The sequence below is a fragment of the Oxyura jamaicensis genome, chromosome 1 (genome assembly GCF_011077185.1).
Source record: "Oxyura jamaicensis isolate SHBP4307 breed ruddy duck chromosome 1, BPBGC_Ojam_1.0, whole genome shotgun sequence".
Lineage (NCBI taxonomy): Eukaryota > Metazoa > Chordata > Aves > Anseriformes > Anatidae > Oxyura > Oxyura jamaicensis.
Window position 1 is genome coordinate 80,253,752 of NC_048893.1, and position 21,450 is coordinate 80,275,201.

A 21,450-nucleotide genomic window follows, 5' to 3' on the forward strand; every position below is an offset into this window, starting at 1 on the left:
GAAAAACAGCACTGTTACTTAGTTTACGGTTGTGTTTCTGTCAAAGATCTGCATATTTTCATACATACTGTGCAACTGAAAAATTCTAGAAAAACAAAAAGCTTCTATAAAAAGTTAGAGCAGTGAAGTTAGAAACACTGGAGTGAAAAATCTCCTACTATACAGTTTACAAAACTAACAGGAAGAATCCAGAAATTTTCTCAAGTGCCCTCATGGTTGATCTGGTGCATTTACACACATACATATAAAGAAAATACAGGGAGATGTTATGAAATAATAATAATAATAATAATAATAAAAGATAATGAAAAATAAAAAAATTCTGTTAAGCATTGTTAACTTACGCCTCTAGATGAATCCATTTATTTGCTACACTAGCAATTATTAAACATGGAAAGATCAAAGTTACTCCACTCTTTATAACTGTTTTCCTGAGACAAGATGAAAATTGTGGCCTCATTGTTAAGGAAATATCATTCTTCCCAGTAGGAATGTGCCAAAATTTCTTCAAATGCTCTAGGTGAAAAAAAGACTTAAGACTGAAGAATTTTACACAAGAAAAATATGTCACCTCAGCATATATATATTTTTGTATATAAACACATATATTCAGGATGGGATGAATCTAGGCTAAATGTGTTTCTTTACCTTAATTTATCCAATACTGTGTGCACAAAAAAAGGTAATCACTCACAAGACCACCCATAACTAGATGTTCTGCTTAGAAAACTAGTCTGTGAAGAACAAATGAACCAAATGGGAAAAAAAAAGTTATATTTTTGTATTAAGTACACTACTGGAACACATTCTACATTGTAGTGACAAGAACACTATACTGACATGAATAAAATAGAAGAGATAATATTAGGGTCTTTTCACACTGAGTTTGTCTGAAAAAAAAAAAAAAAAAAGAAAGCTCTGTGATTCTTTAGTGGTCATAAACTACACAGAGTCCCACTGAGAGGAGATAAGTATAAGAGAAATGGCAAATGTTATTTGCAGAGTAGATGGATGATAATGACTCAGGTTATCATTTTTATGGCCTCCAAAATTTGCAGTAGGTAAAGAGCCAGATCTCTACTTTACAAAATCAAATAAGTTACCTTAAATATTTTCAAAATAAATTCTTATTTTTCATTCAGTTTTAAGCCATATTATTTTCAAGTTAAAGAAAGACATTTTGTCTATTAGAGCCTGCAACCCCAGAAAATGTACTCTTCTCTCATCTCATTACAGCTGTTTAGGGTACATTCCCAATATGGAAGATATTAGTACACCTGAGCTGAAGTTGTATTTATACTGGTTTCCTACAACTGAAGTGCTAGCCTGCAGTCCTTTGCCTGTCTTCCCTTTGCGTAAGTGTAATTTCTGTTGATCTCAACATTGATGGAAATATTCAAGAACTAGAAACAGGACTATAGCTGCTGGTATGTTTGTGTTGTGGTTTAGTCTGGCAGGCAGCTAAATGCCACGCAGCTGTTTTCTCCCCACAGACTGATGGGGAGCAGATTTAGAATAAATAAATAAATAAATCTCATGGTTTGAGATAAGGACAATTTAACACAAAAGGGGAAAAAGAAGAAAAATAAAAGTAAAGCATACCGAACACAAGTGATGCACAACAATGCACTTGCTTACCAACAGCTGACTGATGCCCAGCCAGTGCCTGAGCAAGAGTAGCCCCCTCCCACCTCACCCCCCCCCCCCCCCCCAGTTTTATTTTTTAGTGTGATATCATGTGGTATGGAATATCCCTTTGGTCAGTTTGGTTCAGCTGTTCTGGTTGCGTCCCCTTCCACCTTGTTCACCGCCAGCCTCCTCACTAGCAAGGCAGTATAAGTCAAAGAGTCCTTGACTTAGTGCAAGCATTGCTCAGCAACAACTAAAACATTGGCGTGTTAGCAACATTATTTTCACCCTAAATCCAAAACACAATACCATACCAACTACAGTGAAGAAAATGAACTTTATCCCAGTCAAAACCAGAACATTATGAAGGATGAAACTTAGCTTTGTAGGTCAAGGAGCTCAGTCTACTTTAAGACAATCAGTGTTATTTCATTTGCAGTTTGTCTGCCTATAAAAAGGGAATCATTTGACTGGCTATTCTTATAGAACATATGTAGGGTTTGCAAGAACAGTAAGATACTTTTCCAGCAATCCTTGTTGAGTTTGCTACTGAGAACCAAAAAGTCAACTAGGACTTTTCTGTAAAAAAGGAGACAAAGCCATATATATAATTCATTGAAAAATACCCCAGTTCTGACAGATCTTGAAGATAAAACATAAGACTAACAACAAAAGTTTCTGATAAACTTTAAAAATGTTTTTGATATGTATGCCAACAAAGAACTAAGGAAAACAGACTATTCCCATTAGTACAGTAATACAAGTATTTTTTTCTCAGATTATTTAGGATAAGAAAAGAAGAACTTCTTTTTCAAGTGTGATTAATATTGTCTAAAACTTCATGACATATAAAAATAAAACATTTTAGGTTTCTGCATTATGAACTGGGTGGTACTTAATTGAATCATCTATATCAAATCTTCAATTTCTGATAAAAGATTGACACTTAGAGTATAAGTAGGACTTATGCTAATGAAATTGATCTACACACTTAATTAAATTCTTCTAGACCTACTTCTTCTTGTACCATTTAGTGGACTGCTGCAATCAGCAAGAAGGGGATATAAGTCAGGAAGTCCAGAGAAGATGGACTGGGCCAAAGGTATACAAAACGCAGAAAAGCATTCCAAGCTATACAAGCAAAAATTGCAACTACTCATGTTTAAGAGCATTCTGGAAAACAAAGAAGTCTGATGGTTTCGGGGGACACCTTACCCTCTGAAACTGAGAATGTTGGATCTGCATTTACTATGTGTTCTGGAAAAAAACAGATGCATAATATTATTTCTTTTAGTGTTAGTTTAGTTTTAGTTTCTTTTTAGTGGTTTAGCCTTCTGGAAGATTTCTGAAGTTGTTCTGTTTTATGACATGGACTGCTGTCCTCTGAATTTCCATATGTATCACCACATTCAGAGGATTTTTAAATATAAACAAATGAGAATTTCATGAACTTCCTCCTCATAGTACAAAGCTCTCCAATAGCTGAAACTTTTGTTACAGAAGTTTAACTTGTTTTTTTATAAATTGAGATAATATATGATTGAGAGCATTACACTAAAACATTTATTTAATAACTCAAGTGTCTTCTGATTCACCTCTGATTCAGCAGAGATAATCTGCCCACCTTGTTTTGAGTCATAACCTGGATAAGCAATGTCATTAAATGAAGTAAACAATAAGGAGCATTTTTAAAATGTGTTCCTATTTAGGATTTCTGAACATAGTTTGCCTCACAGGGATGTTGTATGAGTTAATCAGTATCACTCCTACAGAAAGCTACTTACTAGAGCTACTCTAGAGCTACTTGTTATTTATATCTTTAAGGCTGGAAAAAGAGAGAGAACCTTCACTGGATCACATTGCCTGTAGCTTGCTAATATGAAGTTCTTTCAATCATCTGCAAGCTTCATATATCAGAAAAAAATAATGTTAAAGCTTGAAATATAACCATATAATTAAAAAGCTACTATATTTCATGTATTGCCTGAAATATATAGTACGAAATCATTGCCCTGTGGATCACAGAATCATACAATCATTCAGGTTGTAAAAGACCTCTTTAAATCATCTAGTCCGATCTTTGACATAGTACTGACAAGCCCACTAATACACCATGCTACTAAATTCTACATCTACATGTATCTTGAAGGCCTCCAGGGACGGTAACTCAACCACTTTCCTGGGCAGCCTATTCCAATGCCACACAGCCCTTTCAGTAAAGAAATTTCTCCTAATATTCAACCTACACCTCCTCTGGAGCAACTTGAGGCCATTTCCCCTTGTCTCATCATGTGATGCTTGGGAGAATATGGAAGAGTGTGAGTCTTAAATTCATCATTCTTCTCCTTTCATAATCACCATGGTATGCACATAGAAAGCATTTTGTGCCCACAGTACCTCTCTCTTCTTGGTTGAGACAATGAGCTCAAGAAAGGACTGATCTTCAGCCCAGGAGTCAATCTCTGTGAGATCATATAGCACAGTGGTCAAGGGTCCAAAGGACCAGAGATTGTGCTTCCGCTTCTGCATGAGGTATTGAAACATCTGGGGAGATAAGAAGTGGGGTGAAGATATCAGAAGCTTTCCAGTAAGTATTTGTTCTCATTGCATATACACTGAAGTGTATAAAAACTATGTATTACCAAATATTTTCCTTGAACTTTGTTATTGTGGTTCTCACAGCTCTCAGAGACAATTATACCTTCCAGCAGGTTAAGAAAGGGAAGAACTTCTGTCGTCTCCCATTTGATTATCAGCTCATGTTTGAAGTAAAGGATGAAGTCCTTAGCTGTAGTCAAACTGCTGAAGTTATTTGACACAGTAATGTCTCCAAAGTATAGATTTCATGTGTTGATTAGGGAAAAAAAAAAAAAATGCTTTTATACTTTTCTACAGGCTGTCAGGACAGAGGTATGGAAAGGGATACTGTCCTTTGTGGATCTACAGAAGCAAAACTGACCATCTTTGTCTTTTTTTTTTAAAGGGAAAGATGAGATTTTATATTGAATATTGAGATCTTATCTCCAAATAAGTGTCTGTAGATATCTGGAGAACTTCCCTTTGCATCACGTATAGGGTAACAAAATAGAGATAAAAAAAAAACTTCAGTTAGACTTTTAAGATATGGCTGGAGGTAGATATTTCTGTTCAGTTATTTAACTGAAATGCTTCAAAAATAGATCAAAAGATCTATTATATAACCATTAATTTATTTAATATGGATGAAGAAATTTCTTATACAGGTTCTCTGGTCTTACATAACATTTCCGGGGGGTGGAGGGGGGGAATAAATAAATAAAAGAAGGACTTGTTTTGTATCTCCTACCCACTAACAGTATGCACAAACTCCTTTGCTCTGTGTAATATTATTTCAAGTTCTCTGTTTCTGAATAAAATCTTCAGAATAGAAGCAACTGCGTCATACTAACTCACCACAGTGTTGCCCTCAACTCCAGCCAGTTTGAATGGAGTAAGCCCCTCATTGTTAGGAATCAATTCAAGTGATCCTGGTCCTTCCTTGTTCCTGTCATAGGAAAGTATCAGGCTGTACATGTGGCAGGCAAATGTCTTATTAGGCTGGAGAACCAAGATGTGAAGAACAGTGTTACCTGTGAAGGAAGCAGAACAGATAAAATACATTAAATAGCCCAAAGCTGTGAAAAGACTGGTAATAGACCAATGCTATTTAACAATGGCTTTCATTTTCCTCACAATCCTCATCCCAAATCTGTTTGTAATGAGAGAAAAATATGTGTGTACATAGATGATAGGGTCTGATTTAAAGTGTCCAGATCCACTATATGCAATTCACTAGGCACATACCCAGGTAATCCTGAGCTCTAATGTCAGCTCCATTTTCAATGAGCAACTGCACAATCTCCTCATTTCCCACACAGGCAGCAAATGACAAAACATGCTCTCCTGCAAAGAAATGAACAGGGGGGATCAATATTAAGACCCTAGCAGGCAAGTGAGGTTGAAGCATTCTGAGGAAAATCTATTTATGTCACAAAGCCAGAGGGTATAAAAGCAATCTGAAAAAGTAATCGGTGCAGTTCCTGCACCACTCCTCATCCTACTCAGAAAGCACCTGTATCACACAACACTGAAATGGGGGAATATTCTTTTCAGAAGAGTATGTCCATAAAAAGGATGACAAGTGAGTTACAGTATATGCTGCTACAAATAGATTACATTATATTTTTAAGCAATACATATTTTTTGTATACATGCAAATATGTAAAATATATATGATTTAGGTATTTGTATTATGTAATATTTACATACTTAGATGGAGCTTTACTGTCAGCTAAAAGGTGTATGAATGATGACCCCTGAAGACAGAAGCATCCACTTATGCAGTTTAGATGGGGAGCAAAGCAAGCCTCCCTCATATTCCCTCTTCACTCTGTTCGTTGCCTCCCATACCAGCAAGGGAAGAAGATAAGGATGTACCAAAATAGAGCAGGTTCTGGGAGCTGCGTCTGAAGAAGTGCCCAGTGGCCTGGGCTGTGCAGATATTGGCCCCTTTCTTGAGTAAAGCTTTCACCAAAGTGATATTCTGGTTCACTGCTGCAATATGGAGAGCTGTCTGCCCTGTAAAAAACAGAAATAAAACCTTGCCTTCTAAGAAAGCAGCTTTTCATACATAGTAAATTCAAGTTTATTGGGATTGCATCCATAAGGGGAATATGATTGTGTTTTGAAGTTATCCCTGTTGTGTGCAGCAGACTGGAGACATACAGTAGTCTTGTTCTACTTAAACTTTTTTATGAATTAATGAAAAATTATTTTACAAACTACCAACAAAATCTGCAGGATACAGTTAGTAACAGCAACCAAATTTGTTTTTAATCCCCATTATTTGTCAGTGAAAGAACTCTTTTTTGTCCTTTCAGAGATCTTTTCTCAAAATATGAAGGACATTGAGTTGCTGGAGTATATCCAAAGACAATAGGGCTGTTTAGCTTAGAGGAAAGAAGGCTCAGGGGAGAGCTTATTATACCTTAAGGCAGGCTGCAGTGAGGTGGAGATCAGGCTCTTCTATTAAGCACTAAGTGTTAAGACAAGTGGAAATGGCCTCAAGTTGTGACAGAGGAGGTTTAGGTTGGATATTAGGGGAAATTTCTTTACTGAAAGGGTTGTGCGACATTGGAATAGGCTGCCCAGGAAAGTGGTTGAGTTACCATCCCTGAGGTCTTGAAGATACATGTAGATGTAGAACTTAGTAGCATATTAGTGGACTTGTCAGTACTGCATTAGAGGTTGGACTAAAGGATCATTCAGGTTGGAAAAGACCTTTATGAGTCTATGTAGATAACCCCCTTTATGAGTCTATGTACATAACGCCTTTGGCACATAGAGAATCATAAAATCATTAAGTTTGGAAAAGACCTGCAAGATTATCTAGTCCAACCGTCCCCCTACTACCAATATTACCCACTAAACCATGTCCCTATGTACAACATCCAACCTTTCCTTAAACACCCCTAGGGATGGTGACTCTACCACCTCCCTCGGCAACTCGTTCCAGTGCCTAACCACTCTTTCTGAGAATAAATTTATCGTAATTTCCAACCTGAAGTTTCCAACATGACTAGATGTGTCTATAGGAGAAAGCAAAATTCTACATATTTTTGCCATCCCATTGTAGCCAACAGGCCCACCTGTATTTAAGGGTTTGTGAGTTGTGCATTTGCATGTTTGGTACATGCTAGTTTTAATATAGTCCCACTTTACACAAAGGGTCAGGAACCATTTGTATATTGGTTTTGCAATGTACCACTTCAGTAATATATTGAACCAAGCATGGTATAAGCCAGTTTCCGAAATGGAAACAGCTAATTCCTCCTCCCTCCTCATGCAGGGAACCCTTTCCCATCCTCATCCCTTGAGATGTTACCTTCATAGAGCTCTGATGTCATCTTCTCATTGACAAGCTCTGGAGCTGCTTCCATCAGAGCCACTGCAGCCTCCACGCTATTATACAAGGCAGCTACATGAAGAGCAGTCTCCCCTGTTGCACCTAGAAACAGTAAGGGAAGCACATGAGTCATCTAGACATTTAGCTAGAATGGACAAAATAAGATATGGATATATTGGGGTGGAGAATTATGGGAATGCTATGTTCTCCTTTGAGTACTGCCAGGTACCACCTCATCATACATGGTAATGGCCACATAAGTGCAAGTGGCAGCAGACTCGCACATCAAGTAACATGTAAAGAAAAGCCTGTTCAAGCTGTACAACTCTGAACTTCGCCAACCATTCAGGAATTGTTGACCTGAGTTAGATAACTTACTTTGCTGCAAAGCTGCTGACATATATTGAAAGTCACTTGATTCTGCCAATGCAAATGTTGTAACAAACACCTTACTACTATACTCATTGTAGCAGGCTCTTGCTTTCCCCAGAAAACAATTTAGAGCAGATAATTGCATTACCTCTCTGGTAGATATCACACGTTCCATCAGTGAGAAGTTTCCTAATGGCTGGGAGGTTGTTCTCCTTGGCAGCCTGGAGGAGTGGGGACTCACAGATCCTGCAGTCAAGTAAAAGTGAATGCAAAAAAAGGGAACCGGCAAAAGCAAACAAATGCAATGCTAAAACAAGCAAGCAAGCAACCAAGCAGGTAGTTAGTTCATCATCTCCTATCTTACTGATGCTCAACCATATGGTGGCAGCAGAGGGAAAGCTAGGACAAATGAATAACTCTGAAGTTCTGAAGTGTTTCTGGTTAATATAGCTCACATTCTGAGGCCCAAAGGATATGGAATGACAGGTCATATGATACTCCTACTGCAAGTAAGCTAGTTATCTCAAGAGCCAGAAGAAAAACAAGTAGGTTTAAAAAAAAAAAAAAGGCACCGTTTAGAAAATAATTTTTTAAAAGTTTTTTAAAAATCTGCATCTGAATTTCTCCTATAATGAATAGAAAAGAAGAAGTACAAACAAGCATTCCCTGTGCGTCTTGACCGGGTTTCCTATGGGATTATTAATGGAAGGAGATCTGAAATAGTTACTCATCAAACAAAGTTATGAGGAAAATTGAAAAGCTTAGCTATACTATTTTTTCTCTGATGTTGAGAAAATCGAGGAAATTAACAGGAACTAGAATGTATGCCAATTCTAGAAAAGAGCATGTCATCAGACATGTTCCAGACCATATGATTCATTTATAGTTGAAGAATGCCTTTGGCGCTTCCACCAGACTGGGTTATTTTAGTAGTTACTTTGGTGTCAATTAAGAATTTACAAGTACAGTCACCAACTTCACTAGGTCTGTTGATGCAACCAGCAGATTGAGGGAGGTGCTCCTCCTCCTCCTTTATTCAGTATTGGTGAGGCAACACCTAGAGTATTGTGTCAAGTTCTGCACTCTTCAGTATGAAAGACATATGCAGCTCCTAAAGAGAGTTCAGCAAAGGACAATTAAGATGATTAAAGGAATGTATGAGGAAAGGCTGAGAGAGTTGGGACTGTTTAGCCTAGAAGAGAAGGCTCGGGGGAGATCTAAAAGTGCATGAATATCTAAAGCTAGGATATAAAGAGGATGAAGCCAGGCTCTTTTCAGTGGAACCTGGTGACAGGACAAGAGGCCATAGGCACAAACTGAAACACAGGAAGTTCTGTCTGAACTTCAGGAAAACAATTCTTTACTATGAGGGCAACTGAGTACAGGCACAGGTGGCCCAGATGGCCCAGACAGACTGTAGAATCTCCATTTTAGGGGATAATTAGAAGCTATCTGGATATGGTCCTGGTCAACCTGCTATAAGTGATCCTGCCTGAGCAAGGGGATTGGAACTAGGTGACCCCCAGAGGTCCTTTCCAACCTCAACCATTCTATGATAGTCTAGAAAGTACAAATTTGATCACAGCGGTGGATATTCAACTCTTCTAATTTAGTGTAGCCCTTGGCAATATTCAATACTTCTTCAGCTTCTGTTCTGACATGATATCTGTAAGCAACTTGCCCTCAACTACTAGCGTAAAAATGGCAAAACAGGAATTTTTTAACTTGAAAACCACATCTCCAAATTAGAAATACATTTTAAATATTTTAATAATTTATGTGTTGTGGTTGTTGTTTTTAAATATGTCCAGTTCATCAGGTTTGAATGCTTTGGACAGGCATTCTTTGAGTCTACTTCATTTGTCTAAAACTTAGGTGATCGACCTGAGCTGGTCACCTGGTTACTCAGTACAGTCAGTGGATAGAGGTGTACCTGTTAGTGAGACTGACTATGTAGTCTATAGTGGTTTAGACAAGTAAGGTAGGCAATATAAACCTCATGCATTACGTGATTCTAGATATACTGAGTTCTGCTTCTTCACAGATATGACACAGCTATTGCAGAGCTTTACCTTTGCTTGGGAATCTGAACAAACTCAGTCCTCTGCCATGTTTGCCATTCATATTTATACTTCCCTTTACATTGTACCACCTGTGTTGCCTATTTGCCCATGCTACCCTTGGTAGCAGGCTGAGAAGGGCCAGCACCTTAGATTTTGTGGCAATGTCTAATTAGAAAATGAAGTACAAAAAAAAATATCTGTAAAACAAGCAAAAGAATAAAAGGATTATCATGGTGAATGATTGGTGAATAATTCAGCATAACATATCTGCAAACTCCAGCTGAAGGATTTGTTAAGTCTCTTTTAAGACACATATGAGTGGAGCAACTGTCTTTCATCCCCAGGTCTCACAGATCCTGAATGGGGTTATTGCACTCATTAACATGGACCATACTTTGCTTTTAAATTACAAAGAATAAACCAGCTCTATAGATGATGAGGAACAACCTACAAACCTGCCAACTAGGATTTTAACGTGCCCTGTTATCCCAAAGTATAAGGATAAAAAGCAGGAAGGTCTAACCTTGGGATGCTTGGAGAAAGACCCCTGGCACAATACTGAGTGTACTTGAGTACAACTTTTATTGTTGTTGCCTTGGTTTTGATTTCTTCTGGGAAGGATGGAGGAGTTAATATTGTGACAGAGCTGGGTCACAGACCTGCTTCAGTTTCAGGAAAAAAAGAAGCAGCATGCAGTTTCCCAGAGGAGTTAGGAAAACCATGAACCAAAAAAGACCAAATGTTTTCTAGATAATAAATAATAGAGGTATTTGCAGAGGGAAAAATTAAAATGGTATGGAAAACTTGAACAACAGATCCCATCTCTTCCTATGAGTTAGGCAAACTATCATACAAAATATCTCGTAAATAAAAACTTATTTACAGTTTTCTTATTCACTGCCTTCTGAGAAGAAGAGAAAATTTCTTTTCAATTATATTATTGCTGTACTCGTTACTCATAATGTGTGCTTGGTCATTAACCAAATAACCTTTGCATGTTTTCAAAATAATGAATTGCAACCAAAAATCACACACACACACAAGAACAAATGAACTAATAATTTGTGGTTATTATCTCTGCTATCCTACAATACATTCTGATTAATCTTTTCATTCATAAGAGGTGTCCAGGGTAGATTCATTTGATTTTTTTCTTTTTCTTTGTTTAAATAATAATAATAAAAAAAATTAAGTAGCTGAAGTTCAAGAGCTAAAGATTTAAGGGAACGGAAGACTCCCAAATTTAAAAGAAACAGGCTATGTCTCACGAGTTTTAAGTGTCAAATAGCAAGAGAATATTCTCTCCAAATGGGAGAAGTCCAGCTTTAGATCTGTGTTCAGATATAAGTTTTGTGCTTTTATCTTGTCTCTGCTATCTTACAGTACAGATTTTTAATTTATTCTTAATCACCTAGCATGGCTCAGGTGATGTAATGTGTGAAGTGGAATAAGTCTAACTACTTCAGCCCTCTTCTTTCTACCAGCCACATTATGTTCTTTTACAACAGTATAACAACCTCCAGTGGACTACATGCTAGTAACATGCACACAAAGACACACACTTAAAAAAAAAAAAAAAAAAAAAAAAGCACGTGGAACAACTACATTGGTCAAACCATAAACTTGAAGAAATATTCAATGCTTTCTCCTTGTGATACCACAGATTCCTTCCTTGTATTCTGGTATTATTTAGCTGTAAGTTTTGGGCATGCAGTTTATAGAGCAAATACAATATGTGTTTTGCATTAGTTGATTACACTGACGTTAGAATACAATATGAATTTAACTCTATTGTAAGCCACAAGAAAGTCCAAATCAGAGAGAGAGAGAGAGGCCTATCATATAAGATGTTTTATCAGAACTTGTGCTTATTAGGATAATTTAATAATAAAATCATAGGAAAACAAGCAACATAAATTCCGTGGCTTATGGAAATATATATTTCTTGCTTTAGATTCTTATTTTAAATGCAATACTATAGACTCTTGAAGCAGAAATAATTCTTTGATATGCAGTTTTCTCTGAATTTAATCCACCTGAATTCTGCACAGCTTTACAGCAGAAGGAGACTGACACACTTGGGAGACAAAAGCAAAACAAAAAGAAATATCAGAAATCCAGAGATAAATAGGAATAATTTGAATAACTGTGAACTAATGGGTAAAGGCTATAGGTAAAGTCAGCACAAATTCAATAAAATACAATAAAAGCAACACTTCCTATTACCAACAGCATCCTATTTTCTAAATTAGTAGAAACTAGGCTAGAAAAACACTAAAGAATGGAAGATAAGTAAAAATTCAGAATATAAAGAATATATGGAAGATAAGTAAAAATTCTGAATATAAAGAACCAAACTGAACAAACCATGGAGTCATTCTGACTTTTTTTTTTTTTTTTTGTCCTTCAAATTCTTGGCCTTGCTGCTCTGAGAAGTATTACTTATTTAGCTTACTCATGTGTTAGTTGCGTTAGCCGTTAATTATATGACTTGAGAACATGGCATCCAGGATCAGGCAAATAGGGACAAAATAAAGTAGCACTTTGAGCAAATGTTGTAAATTTCAATGTCAGTAAAGCAAATTTGCCACCTCTGCCAGTATTTTGGCTGAGGAAGACTGTTTTCCTGGAGAACTTAACTTTCTGAGGCAGGAAGTGGGAAGGAGGTGGGGTTTTCCATGGTATAAACAATGCTACAATTAATTTGTTGATGCTTTACTGGGTAGGCATTTATCCCTCAAATGACCTCAGAGAGGAGGAAGGATTGGGCAAGAGACAATGTGGGAGGACACAAACACAACACCTTTCCCAAAAAACTCTCCAAACCCCTGTAAACAACTAATTAAATTAGAAGCCTGCTAAGAGGTTGACACCTAATAAATACTGTACTCAGCTATCAGAAATTTGGGGAAAAATTGTCAAAACTCCCTACTTGTAGGGATCTCCAACTGGGGTCAGAGAATTGGAGATCACAGGCCAAATAGCAAGCTAGTGAAGAACCCCAAATTGTTGGTAAATGTCATAGCACAGTGCCTGTGATGCCTCAAAAGTCCATGACATATGTTTATACTATATGCTTCTACTCTCACTTAATTTTCAGGCCTCTAATTGGAGAAGCATTTTACTCTTATTTAAAACATACTATCATAATTGTCAACTCATTTTTAATAAGTTTAATGAATTACAGCAATGTGCTGAGCATATAAATGTTGACAAATAGATTACACCAATTTAAAAAATAAAACCAATTAAGTCACATGAATCTAGAACCTTCAAAATATTTGAATATATTGAACTGTTTAAAAAAACAGTTCTGCATATTTAGCCAATTTTCTTCCTGATCAATTATGAAAGGCATGATTTTTACGTATTACAACTCTAGTTTCTGTATCAAAGCAGCAGCAAAGAAAAAAAAAAAAAGTGAGTGGATTTCAAAGATGATTCAGAAGCATATTTAGACACATTTAGAGAGAAGATAATTCAGCGCTTCTAAGTAAATCTGCTGTTCTAAATCATTCCTTTCATCAACTATGGAATCAAGGGACATCTTGATTCCAAACCTCATCTGTTTACTTTAGATATGTAACACCAAGTAGTGCTGATGTTGCCTTATACAATCAGTTTAGGATAAAACAGATACATAGCTAAACAGTAGTTCTGATAGGCAATGAACACTACAACAGTAGTGGCTTAGAAGCACACATGGGTTCTTCTTACTCAGCCGAGGGCTGTAGCTGTCTTGAGACACTTGGTGAGTGTTGGTGTTGAGACAGTGGAACAGGTTGTCTAGAGAAGTTGTGGATGCCTGATCCCTGGAAGTGGTCAAGGTCTGGTTGGATGGGGGGCTGAGCAACCTAATCTAGTAGATGTCTTCCCATGGAAGGTGGGATGGAGCTAAATGATCTTTAAAAGTCCTTTCCAACCCTAAGTATTCTATGATTACTATCAATTTTCTTAATAGATGATGCAGTGATATGCTCAGGAAGCTGTGAGTTGTTTTTCAATATAGGTAAGGCCAAAATCAGGAACACCCAAAAATCCATTGTGAAACAAAGGGAAGATAGAATGTAGGTCAGCTGCTGACTGAGAGAGTCATGTAAAATAGTTTTAAATGAGATTAAGGATTTCACAAACACTTTCTGATGGCAACATGTATCCTTCTGGATTAATGGCTTCCTAAGTACTTCTTTTAGGGTGCATCCTGCTTACTGCATTTAAGAGAAATACAAGAACTCCATAAATCTTATCTCTGCTGTAAAAATAAGAATTTAGATTCATAGGGTTATTGTTTGAAAAAATAAAGAATTATGCTAAATATGTGAACTGTTTGGAAAACCAGCAATCTGAAACTGCTTTTTTCAAAACTGGACTCACTTGAGGTACAATGAAACATTTGTTTATCCTCCTTTCTTCCCTTCTCCGATTCTACTGCTTAAGTCATTCCCATTATGGAGATTTCGTATTGTATGCTACAGTTTAAGATTGGCATCTGCTAGCTTCACGCATTATCCCTACACCTATTTCAGCTACAGATAGTCTAAAGCAGTTCTTTGTAACTTGGCTATAAATTCATCTGCAGGATATTATTTCAATTTCCCCTGTTGTGTTCAGATTGTCCATGGTGAACACGTCATTATGGCAAGGCCAAAGAAAAATCATCTTCACACTCCCTTTTGCTGCACGTTTATGTGAATATATGCAAGTCATTAAGAGAGCAGTGAATTGCTTATAGAGGAGCTAATCAGCCAGAAAGAAGATCAATCTAACAAGATGCTGAAGAGTGAGATTTAAAGTAACAGTACAAAGTGAACAGGAGACAGATGATAGGGGCTTGGATAAGCAATACAGAAGAAAGGGCAGCAAATTTGAAACTCTTGTGCATCTACGTTGAAGCCCTTTCAGTTGTCAGTAAAGAGAGCTTCTCTAGAAATAAATGAAATGGGTTACTAACTATTAATGTTACTAGACAAGAAAAAAAAAAATAATAATAATATGGAAGTCAGATATTTAAGCTGTCTACTTCACTGAGTAGCAGAAATCTTGTTCAGTCACTTCCAGCAAGGCTATCTCCTAGCAATAATACACCTTTCTTTTTTTTCTTTCTTCTTTTATTTATTTATTTTTTTAAATCTGCATCTGCAAGTACCCCAAAAATTATCTCATGCTAGAACTGGATTAATAGTTCATCAGTGGTTATTTTCTACTATCACTAAGTTATTTAGTTAAAAAAAAAAAAAAAAAAAAAAAGTTATCTGAAACACAACCTCCCCCTGCATCAGAACTTCCAACCCTCTTCAATAATGTTTTTCTTTTATTTCAGTTGTGTTCCTCACCTTGTTTCTAATTACCTTTCTCTGTTTTTTAATTTGTTCTTTTTATAGTTAAATAACTTCCAGAAATCAATGAGTCTAAGCCATTTCTCCATGTCTTAGGCACTAGTGCCAAATGCACATTTGTTTGTATATTGAGAGTTCTGGAGGACCTTTACACCAATGAAACTGATGTGTTTTGTTTTCCTTTATTAGACTCAAAAATTCCATCAGGATAAAGGTGTAATAGTATAAGAAAATACCAAAAATTCATCAGTGATGTCTTTGACTTAACTTTACACGTAGCAGCAAAATTTTTTGCAACAGACTGCTCTTTGCCTCTTGGCTACTCAGAACTGTTACTGAATAGTATTATAGATAGAACTGGAATCTTCTTTTCACTGTGAACACATCTTTGGAAACAAAGGAACCAATTAATGTTGACAGGCATTGTGGATTTTAAGACAGGAAAGTTGTATGTTAATTTGTGCACTGAAAACTCAGTAATGTTGTTTAGACAAAAGAGAAAAGAAAAAAGAAAAGAAAAGAAAAGAAAAAAGAAAAGAAAAGAAAAAAAAGAAAAAGATCTCTTATGTACAACCCACCTGAGAAAGATTTGTCTAGAAGGTGAAGGCTTTCTGTGTCCCCATACAACTCTTAAGCAGACCAATTCAGTAACATTAAATTGACTTAACTTTTATTTGTGCCATGTTTATTTTTATAGGAGTCAAAGCACTTTACTAAAGTACCTGTGAGACAGAACAACCACAAAAAGATTTAGCAACTAAAGGGATTATAAAGCTTTCATTTCAGCACAGTTGGAGTGACTTCTGCCAGTTATGCAAAGTTAGCTCCTTGCAAGTTATGTGAATTGGTCCAAGCTCCTCTAATACATTGTTTCTCATAGCAAAGATTTCTGTAATTAATTACTATGTAAAAGGGCTTTGATAATTCTGTTGAAATGTATCACACAAATTAAATGTTTTATTGTTATTAGAATAATTAAATCTCACTGCATCCCAAGAAAGTCAGATGATACCAGTAATCCCTACGAAACAGCTGAGAAACACACATAAAATAGATGATTTATGAATCCAAATTACAGAGGCAATAGCAGGAAGAAAAATAAAACTTAATAGTATGGGTCCATGTATTCAATTGCTTTATTTTATCTCTTGATTATTTTTGATAAATAGTGTAATTCTTATATTGTGGAGTTTCAAAAATTACATGCTAGGAAGATTCTGTTCATATTTCCTTAGAAACTTTTACACTGAAAGCCAGATAAAAACAAACAAAACAAATCCATCCAAGCAATGGCTCTTATTGTTTCTGGGAGATCTGTTAAGCTGTGACAGGCACGTGACTCCTCTTCACCCTCATCGGGCCTGCATTTTCATAAATATTTCTCTCTTTGTTAATCCCATGATTATGAACTATGTTGGTTCTTTGTTGTTGTTGTTTTAATGTTCTTAATGTTCATATGCTCCAGGCTATGCAAATCCAATAGTTTAATTCCAAATTCTAGAACACACATATGAGCAGTGACCTCCATCTTCAGGACTCCACACTGAGCTACAAGCTTTTTAAGGAGATTCTTGAATTGGAAGAGACCAGTAGAGCAAGGCATAATAAACTCTAAGTCCTCTCTATTAGAAGGAGATTGTATCACATTTCCTGAACTTGGATGTCACTTTGGGAAATGTTATACAATGCAGGATTAAGCCAAAAAAAATACCTCACTGTGGATAATGCTGAGACCAAATGCCAGTAAGATTCAATGAATTAATACACATGACAAACGAGAATAAACAGCAACACCAGTGTAGGTGAGAACTACCAAAACAGTTAGTTTCTATGTTTTATCAGTATTAGTTGTGAGTCAGTAAAAAGCATTCTTCTTCTAGTGCAGAATCATGACACGCATAATTATGAATTCAGAACATAGTAGAAAAGTAGTACCATATTTACTGCTGGCTTTCAATATGGTAACAGTGGAATGTAATTGCTGCTTATTCCTGTGTGTATTTCTTGTGTTAGTGCCATTAACATTAAGATGAATTCAGGCCATTTTCACCACACCACAATTCCCCAAAAGGTAATGACAGGATGAAGTAAACGCTATCTTGTTTTACAGCAGTGTTTCGACTTAAACAGAGGTTTTCTAAGAGTAGATCCATATATAAGTCACAACAGGAAGTTTTCCTTTTATGTCTTTCTACCTGTACATAATTAAGAATAGGAAAGCAATAAAAGTGATTCTAGTCCTCTGCAAAATGCTCCTTTTTGCTTTCTCAAAATCTGAGCATCTCTGGGGAAAAAAACATGGCTGCTGAGGACAAAATAGAAATATAGAGAGGAAAGACAATATGGGGAAGCAATAGTCCTGTCCCTCCACAGGAAGAAAAAAAAAAAAAAAAAAAAAAAAAAAAAAAAAGTATTAACGTATTGGTACCATGTTACTTTTGGGAAACACATACACCTAAAACTGGAGGGAACAAATGTGTTTCCATGCAACCTTCATTTCATGGACAGTGAAATTATATGCAATACATGTGTTTTTACATAGATTTTTAGAAAGAAACACAGAAATGTTGTTTTGGGGACCACTGGGGTTTCACTATAATAATTGATAAGAAATTTCTGATTTTTCTGTTTTTCTCTGTCAGAAGCAATGCACAAGACCTGCAGCATACAACTTATGAGAAAAGGTTGAGGGAGCTGGGCTCGTCAGGCAAAGAGAAGGTTGAATGGCAATCTAATATCAGCCTACGTGACAAAGAGGAAGGGGCCAAAACCTTCAAACCTTCTTGGTAATAGCTAATTGGTAAACAATTTGGTTTGGCTACAACATCAAATGATGATTTCAGAAGTTCAGACTAAACATTAGGAACAACAGCAACAACAACAAAAACTTTAGCAGACAGAATACTACAACACTTTAACAGATTCCTAAAGAATCTCTGTCCTGGAAGGCTTTCAAGACACACACAAAGCCAAAGTGGTGTGATTTAGTGTTGGCAATAAATTAGCTTTGAGTAGGTGGTTAGATTAGAAACCTCCAGAGGTCCCTTCCACATCTCTATGATATAAAATAGTGAAGATAATGTTATAAATATAAAAATATTAACGTTTTTAGACTTTTATTTTGTATATGTTCACTTGGAGATTACAGAGTCTGAGAGCTTATTTTTCAGTTACTTATGATGTCATTCATAAATGTACACAAAGGTAAACACTTCAGAGTTCTATGGAGAAAATATTGTTCTCACCCTCCCTTCCATTTTAAGTGTATTTATGTCTCACTGCTTTGAAATAAAATAGCACAGGCCTTTGTTATTTTGTCAGAAGTTAAATGATGATGTGGAATTTATTTCCCTAAAGACAGATAGGTACAGCTATTGCTATTAGGTTATTAGACTACTTATTTCTATACACGTGTGTGTATACATACATGCATACACACAGATAGAACTTTGTCCCTTAAGGTCGTTTTTCTGAGTTTTGGAGGAAAGAAAAAAAAAAAAAGACTGGAAGTAATTTTTGTTGTTTGTCTGCTGCAGACTTTGTGCATGCAGAAATAACAAGGAACAACAAAAAAGAGATTCAGCTGGATTTATGTGTATGCTCCTGCATCCCTGCCTGTGGAGGGAGCAACCTTGCACAATAGTAACAAACAGCCTTGATCCAGTATTTACATGTGAAAACACAAGCAATCTTCCTGATAACAGTAAGGTCTAAGACAATTCTCTCTGTGAGATGTAGGTAATGGCACCTACATTGGAGGAATGAGAAACAGCAGTCAAACTGAGGAAGTGAATGACCATCAGATAATGGAACAACATTGCACCCATTCTATCTGATAGTAAAGGCAACCTTCAGAGAGACAGAAGGCAGAATCCCCACAAAAAGCCATCATTTCAAACACAGCTGACTGCAGTATAAATGCCACACACACTCTCAGTTAAAACAAAACAAAAAACACCTCATGTATTTCCTTTTGAGCTTTCCCAGTGAAGAAGGAAAGTAAAAAATACTATATGCTATTAATTTGTGAGTGAAGTCCTGCACTCAGGGTAATTCAATGGAGATCTAGTAAATCCACCTGTGAAAGCAGATAAGACTGGAACTCCAGAAACATTCCACTTTGAAAGAAGAAGTCTGATAAAGAACTGTGCTCCAAGGTTTTTTAAAGCTTATTTACTGGCAGAAAAGCCTAAGGGAAGAGAGAAAGAATCAGCTACAGGGAGAAAGCAGCAGAAGAAAGGGAAGACAAGAATGCTGAAATGCACTGTACCTTTTCTGCTGGAGTAAGTAGATTTCGTCTAGATGTTTATCCCAGGATTTTTTGCCTTGCAGCCTCTGACTTAGTCCATTCCAGATCCGGAAATAGAAGGGCTTGCTATCACCAAATAAAGGTACCCCCATTGGATGTCACTTTTTCTTTCTTGCCTAGTTGTCTGAAAGCCAGCAATCCTCACTATGAAAACAGCCAGGTGAGGCTCCCTACAGGGCACCACTTGTCTGCCTCTGATCTGTTACACAGAGGACACTGTCCTTCAACTGCATCGGCTCATCAAAGTACATGTAAAAACACAAAATAAAATCACTTTTCCCTAGCAGACCAGACCTTAAGCCTAATCAAGTACTTAGTTTCCAAAATAGCCCAACCCAAAGGTGTGTCTGATTTAGTAATAGCTCACCAGCAGCCTACACCTCACAAAGACCCTACACTGCACTGAGGAAATCAGTACAGCATTGAAGTCCTATGCTTCTACTATTTATTTTGTTTCCGAAGGCAAGAATTCAAAAGTAATCATTCTCCTTATGTACGTTTGAATTCCTCTGGAAAGCAATCTCAAAATAGATAGCTGAACGTGTCAGGCAAAACACCTTTTAGCTGAGTGAACATGTGGGAACGTGCCCTAAAAGACACTGTGTTCTGGGAAGGCGGTATAGAGGAGGACACACCTCCCATCCCAGCTGTCTGCAAATCCCATTAAAGACATAGTCATTATAGACTCCACCTACTCTGTGTCAAACAAAATCACATCACTTCACAAGTTGGAAGAAGAGTTTATATAGATTAATGTGTAAAGGTTTCATATTTCATTTTCCTATGATTGTCTACAATCTCTCATTATTTCTCCATGCTGTTATTTGAGGAAGAATAGTCATCTCTTCAGAACTCCTGGTTTATTTTACCATGCCAGATTTCACATCTAAACTTCTGCAAGCTCATGATATATCTTGTTTGTAGAAACAGAAGTCACCACAATGACAAAGAACAATGTTTCAATGCAAACTTGAGGAATTGCATTCAAAAATGTAAGATTCATTGAATTATCCAGTTACAGGAGGAAGTATCAGGTTAAACTGTCATTATGGGAAAAATGAATTCCTTGCTATATCAAGAGCACAATACAAGCCAGATGTAGTAAGCAAAATGTTTTTTGTTAGTTTATTTTTTTTAAAACAACAGTAATACATCCCTTCTAGCATTCTTGGGGTTGGGGGGGGGGGGGGGAGAAGGGCAGGAGGGAGGAGTGGGCAGGGAGCAACTCCACTCAAAGTTGAGCAAGATATTTAGATATTGAATAACTAAGTGCTGTGGTAGACAAACACAAACACAATCTCTATTTTCCTGGGTTGTTCTCCCAAGAGAATATATTGTCTCTCCTTCCAGGGTAAAAACCCTGGAAGACTGCTATGAGCAGGGTAGGCAAGCAGTCACACATTCTTCTCTCTGGTGGCCAGCAGTACTGCTGTCACCCAGACAGCTTCTTTAAGATAAAAGATGTGAATAATGTTAATCTAGCAGGTTGAGGAGGCAGATCTCAACTAGTCATGAAGGTAACGGTTGCAGCAGTCAATGCAATTCAAGCAATTGCAAACCAGTATCTCTGGTGGACTCCCTAAGTTGTCATGATAGGGGAGAGGCAGAGCTCATTACAGCTCACATTCTTCACACTGTTGTAAATCTGACTCAACAGTTTTCTTTTACCCACCAATATGAACACAAAATCTTAATACTGCAAGATAGCACTTTTTATAATTCATGATACAAGTCATTCCCAAAGTTAGGAGAATGCAGAGCTGAAATGGCCGAGCTCAGAGGGTGGTGATTGGTGGAGCAGAGTCTGTCTGGAGGCCT

At 36.8% G+C, this 21,450-nt stretch overlaps 1 protein-coding gene across 5 annotated transcripts in view; it reads right to left on the reverse strand.

Moving 5' to 3' along the window:
• Positions 1 to 20,222, reverse strand: part of LOC118160719 (transient receptor potential cation channel subfamily V member 6-like) — a 30,054-nt gene extending 9,832 nt beyond the window's left edge. For 3 of the 5 annotated variants that reach the window (XM_035315654.1, XM_035315652.1, XM_035315651.1), the window contains exons 1-7: positions 19,594 to 20,222; positions 8,073 to 8,170; positions 7,532 to 7,654; positions 6,085 to 6,225; positions 5,452 to 5,550; positions 5,062 to 5,237; positions 4,027 to 4,173 (exon numbers count right to left, since the gene is read on the reverse strand). In XM_035315654.1, coding sequence (XP_035171545.1) covers positions 4,027 to 4,173; positions 5,062 to 5,237; positions 5,452 to 5,550; positions 6,085 to 6,225; positions 7,532 to 7,654; positions 8,073 to 8,170; positions 19,594 to 19,724 — 915 coding nt within the window. In that variant the 5' untranslated portion in view covers positions 19,725 to 20,222. The remainder of the gene's footprint in view (positions 1 to 4,026; positions 4,174 to 5,061; positions 5,238 to 5,451; positions 5,551 to 6,084; positions 6,226 to 7,531; positions 7,655 to 8,072; positions 8,171 to 19,593) is intronic. The other 2 variants (XM_035315655.1, XM_035315653.1) reach the window with 1 other exon arrangement.
• Positions 20,223 to 21,450: the final 1,228 nt, after the last annotated feature.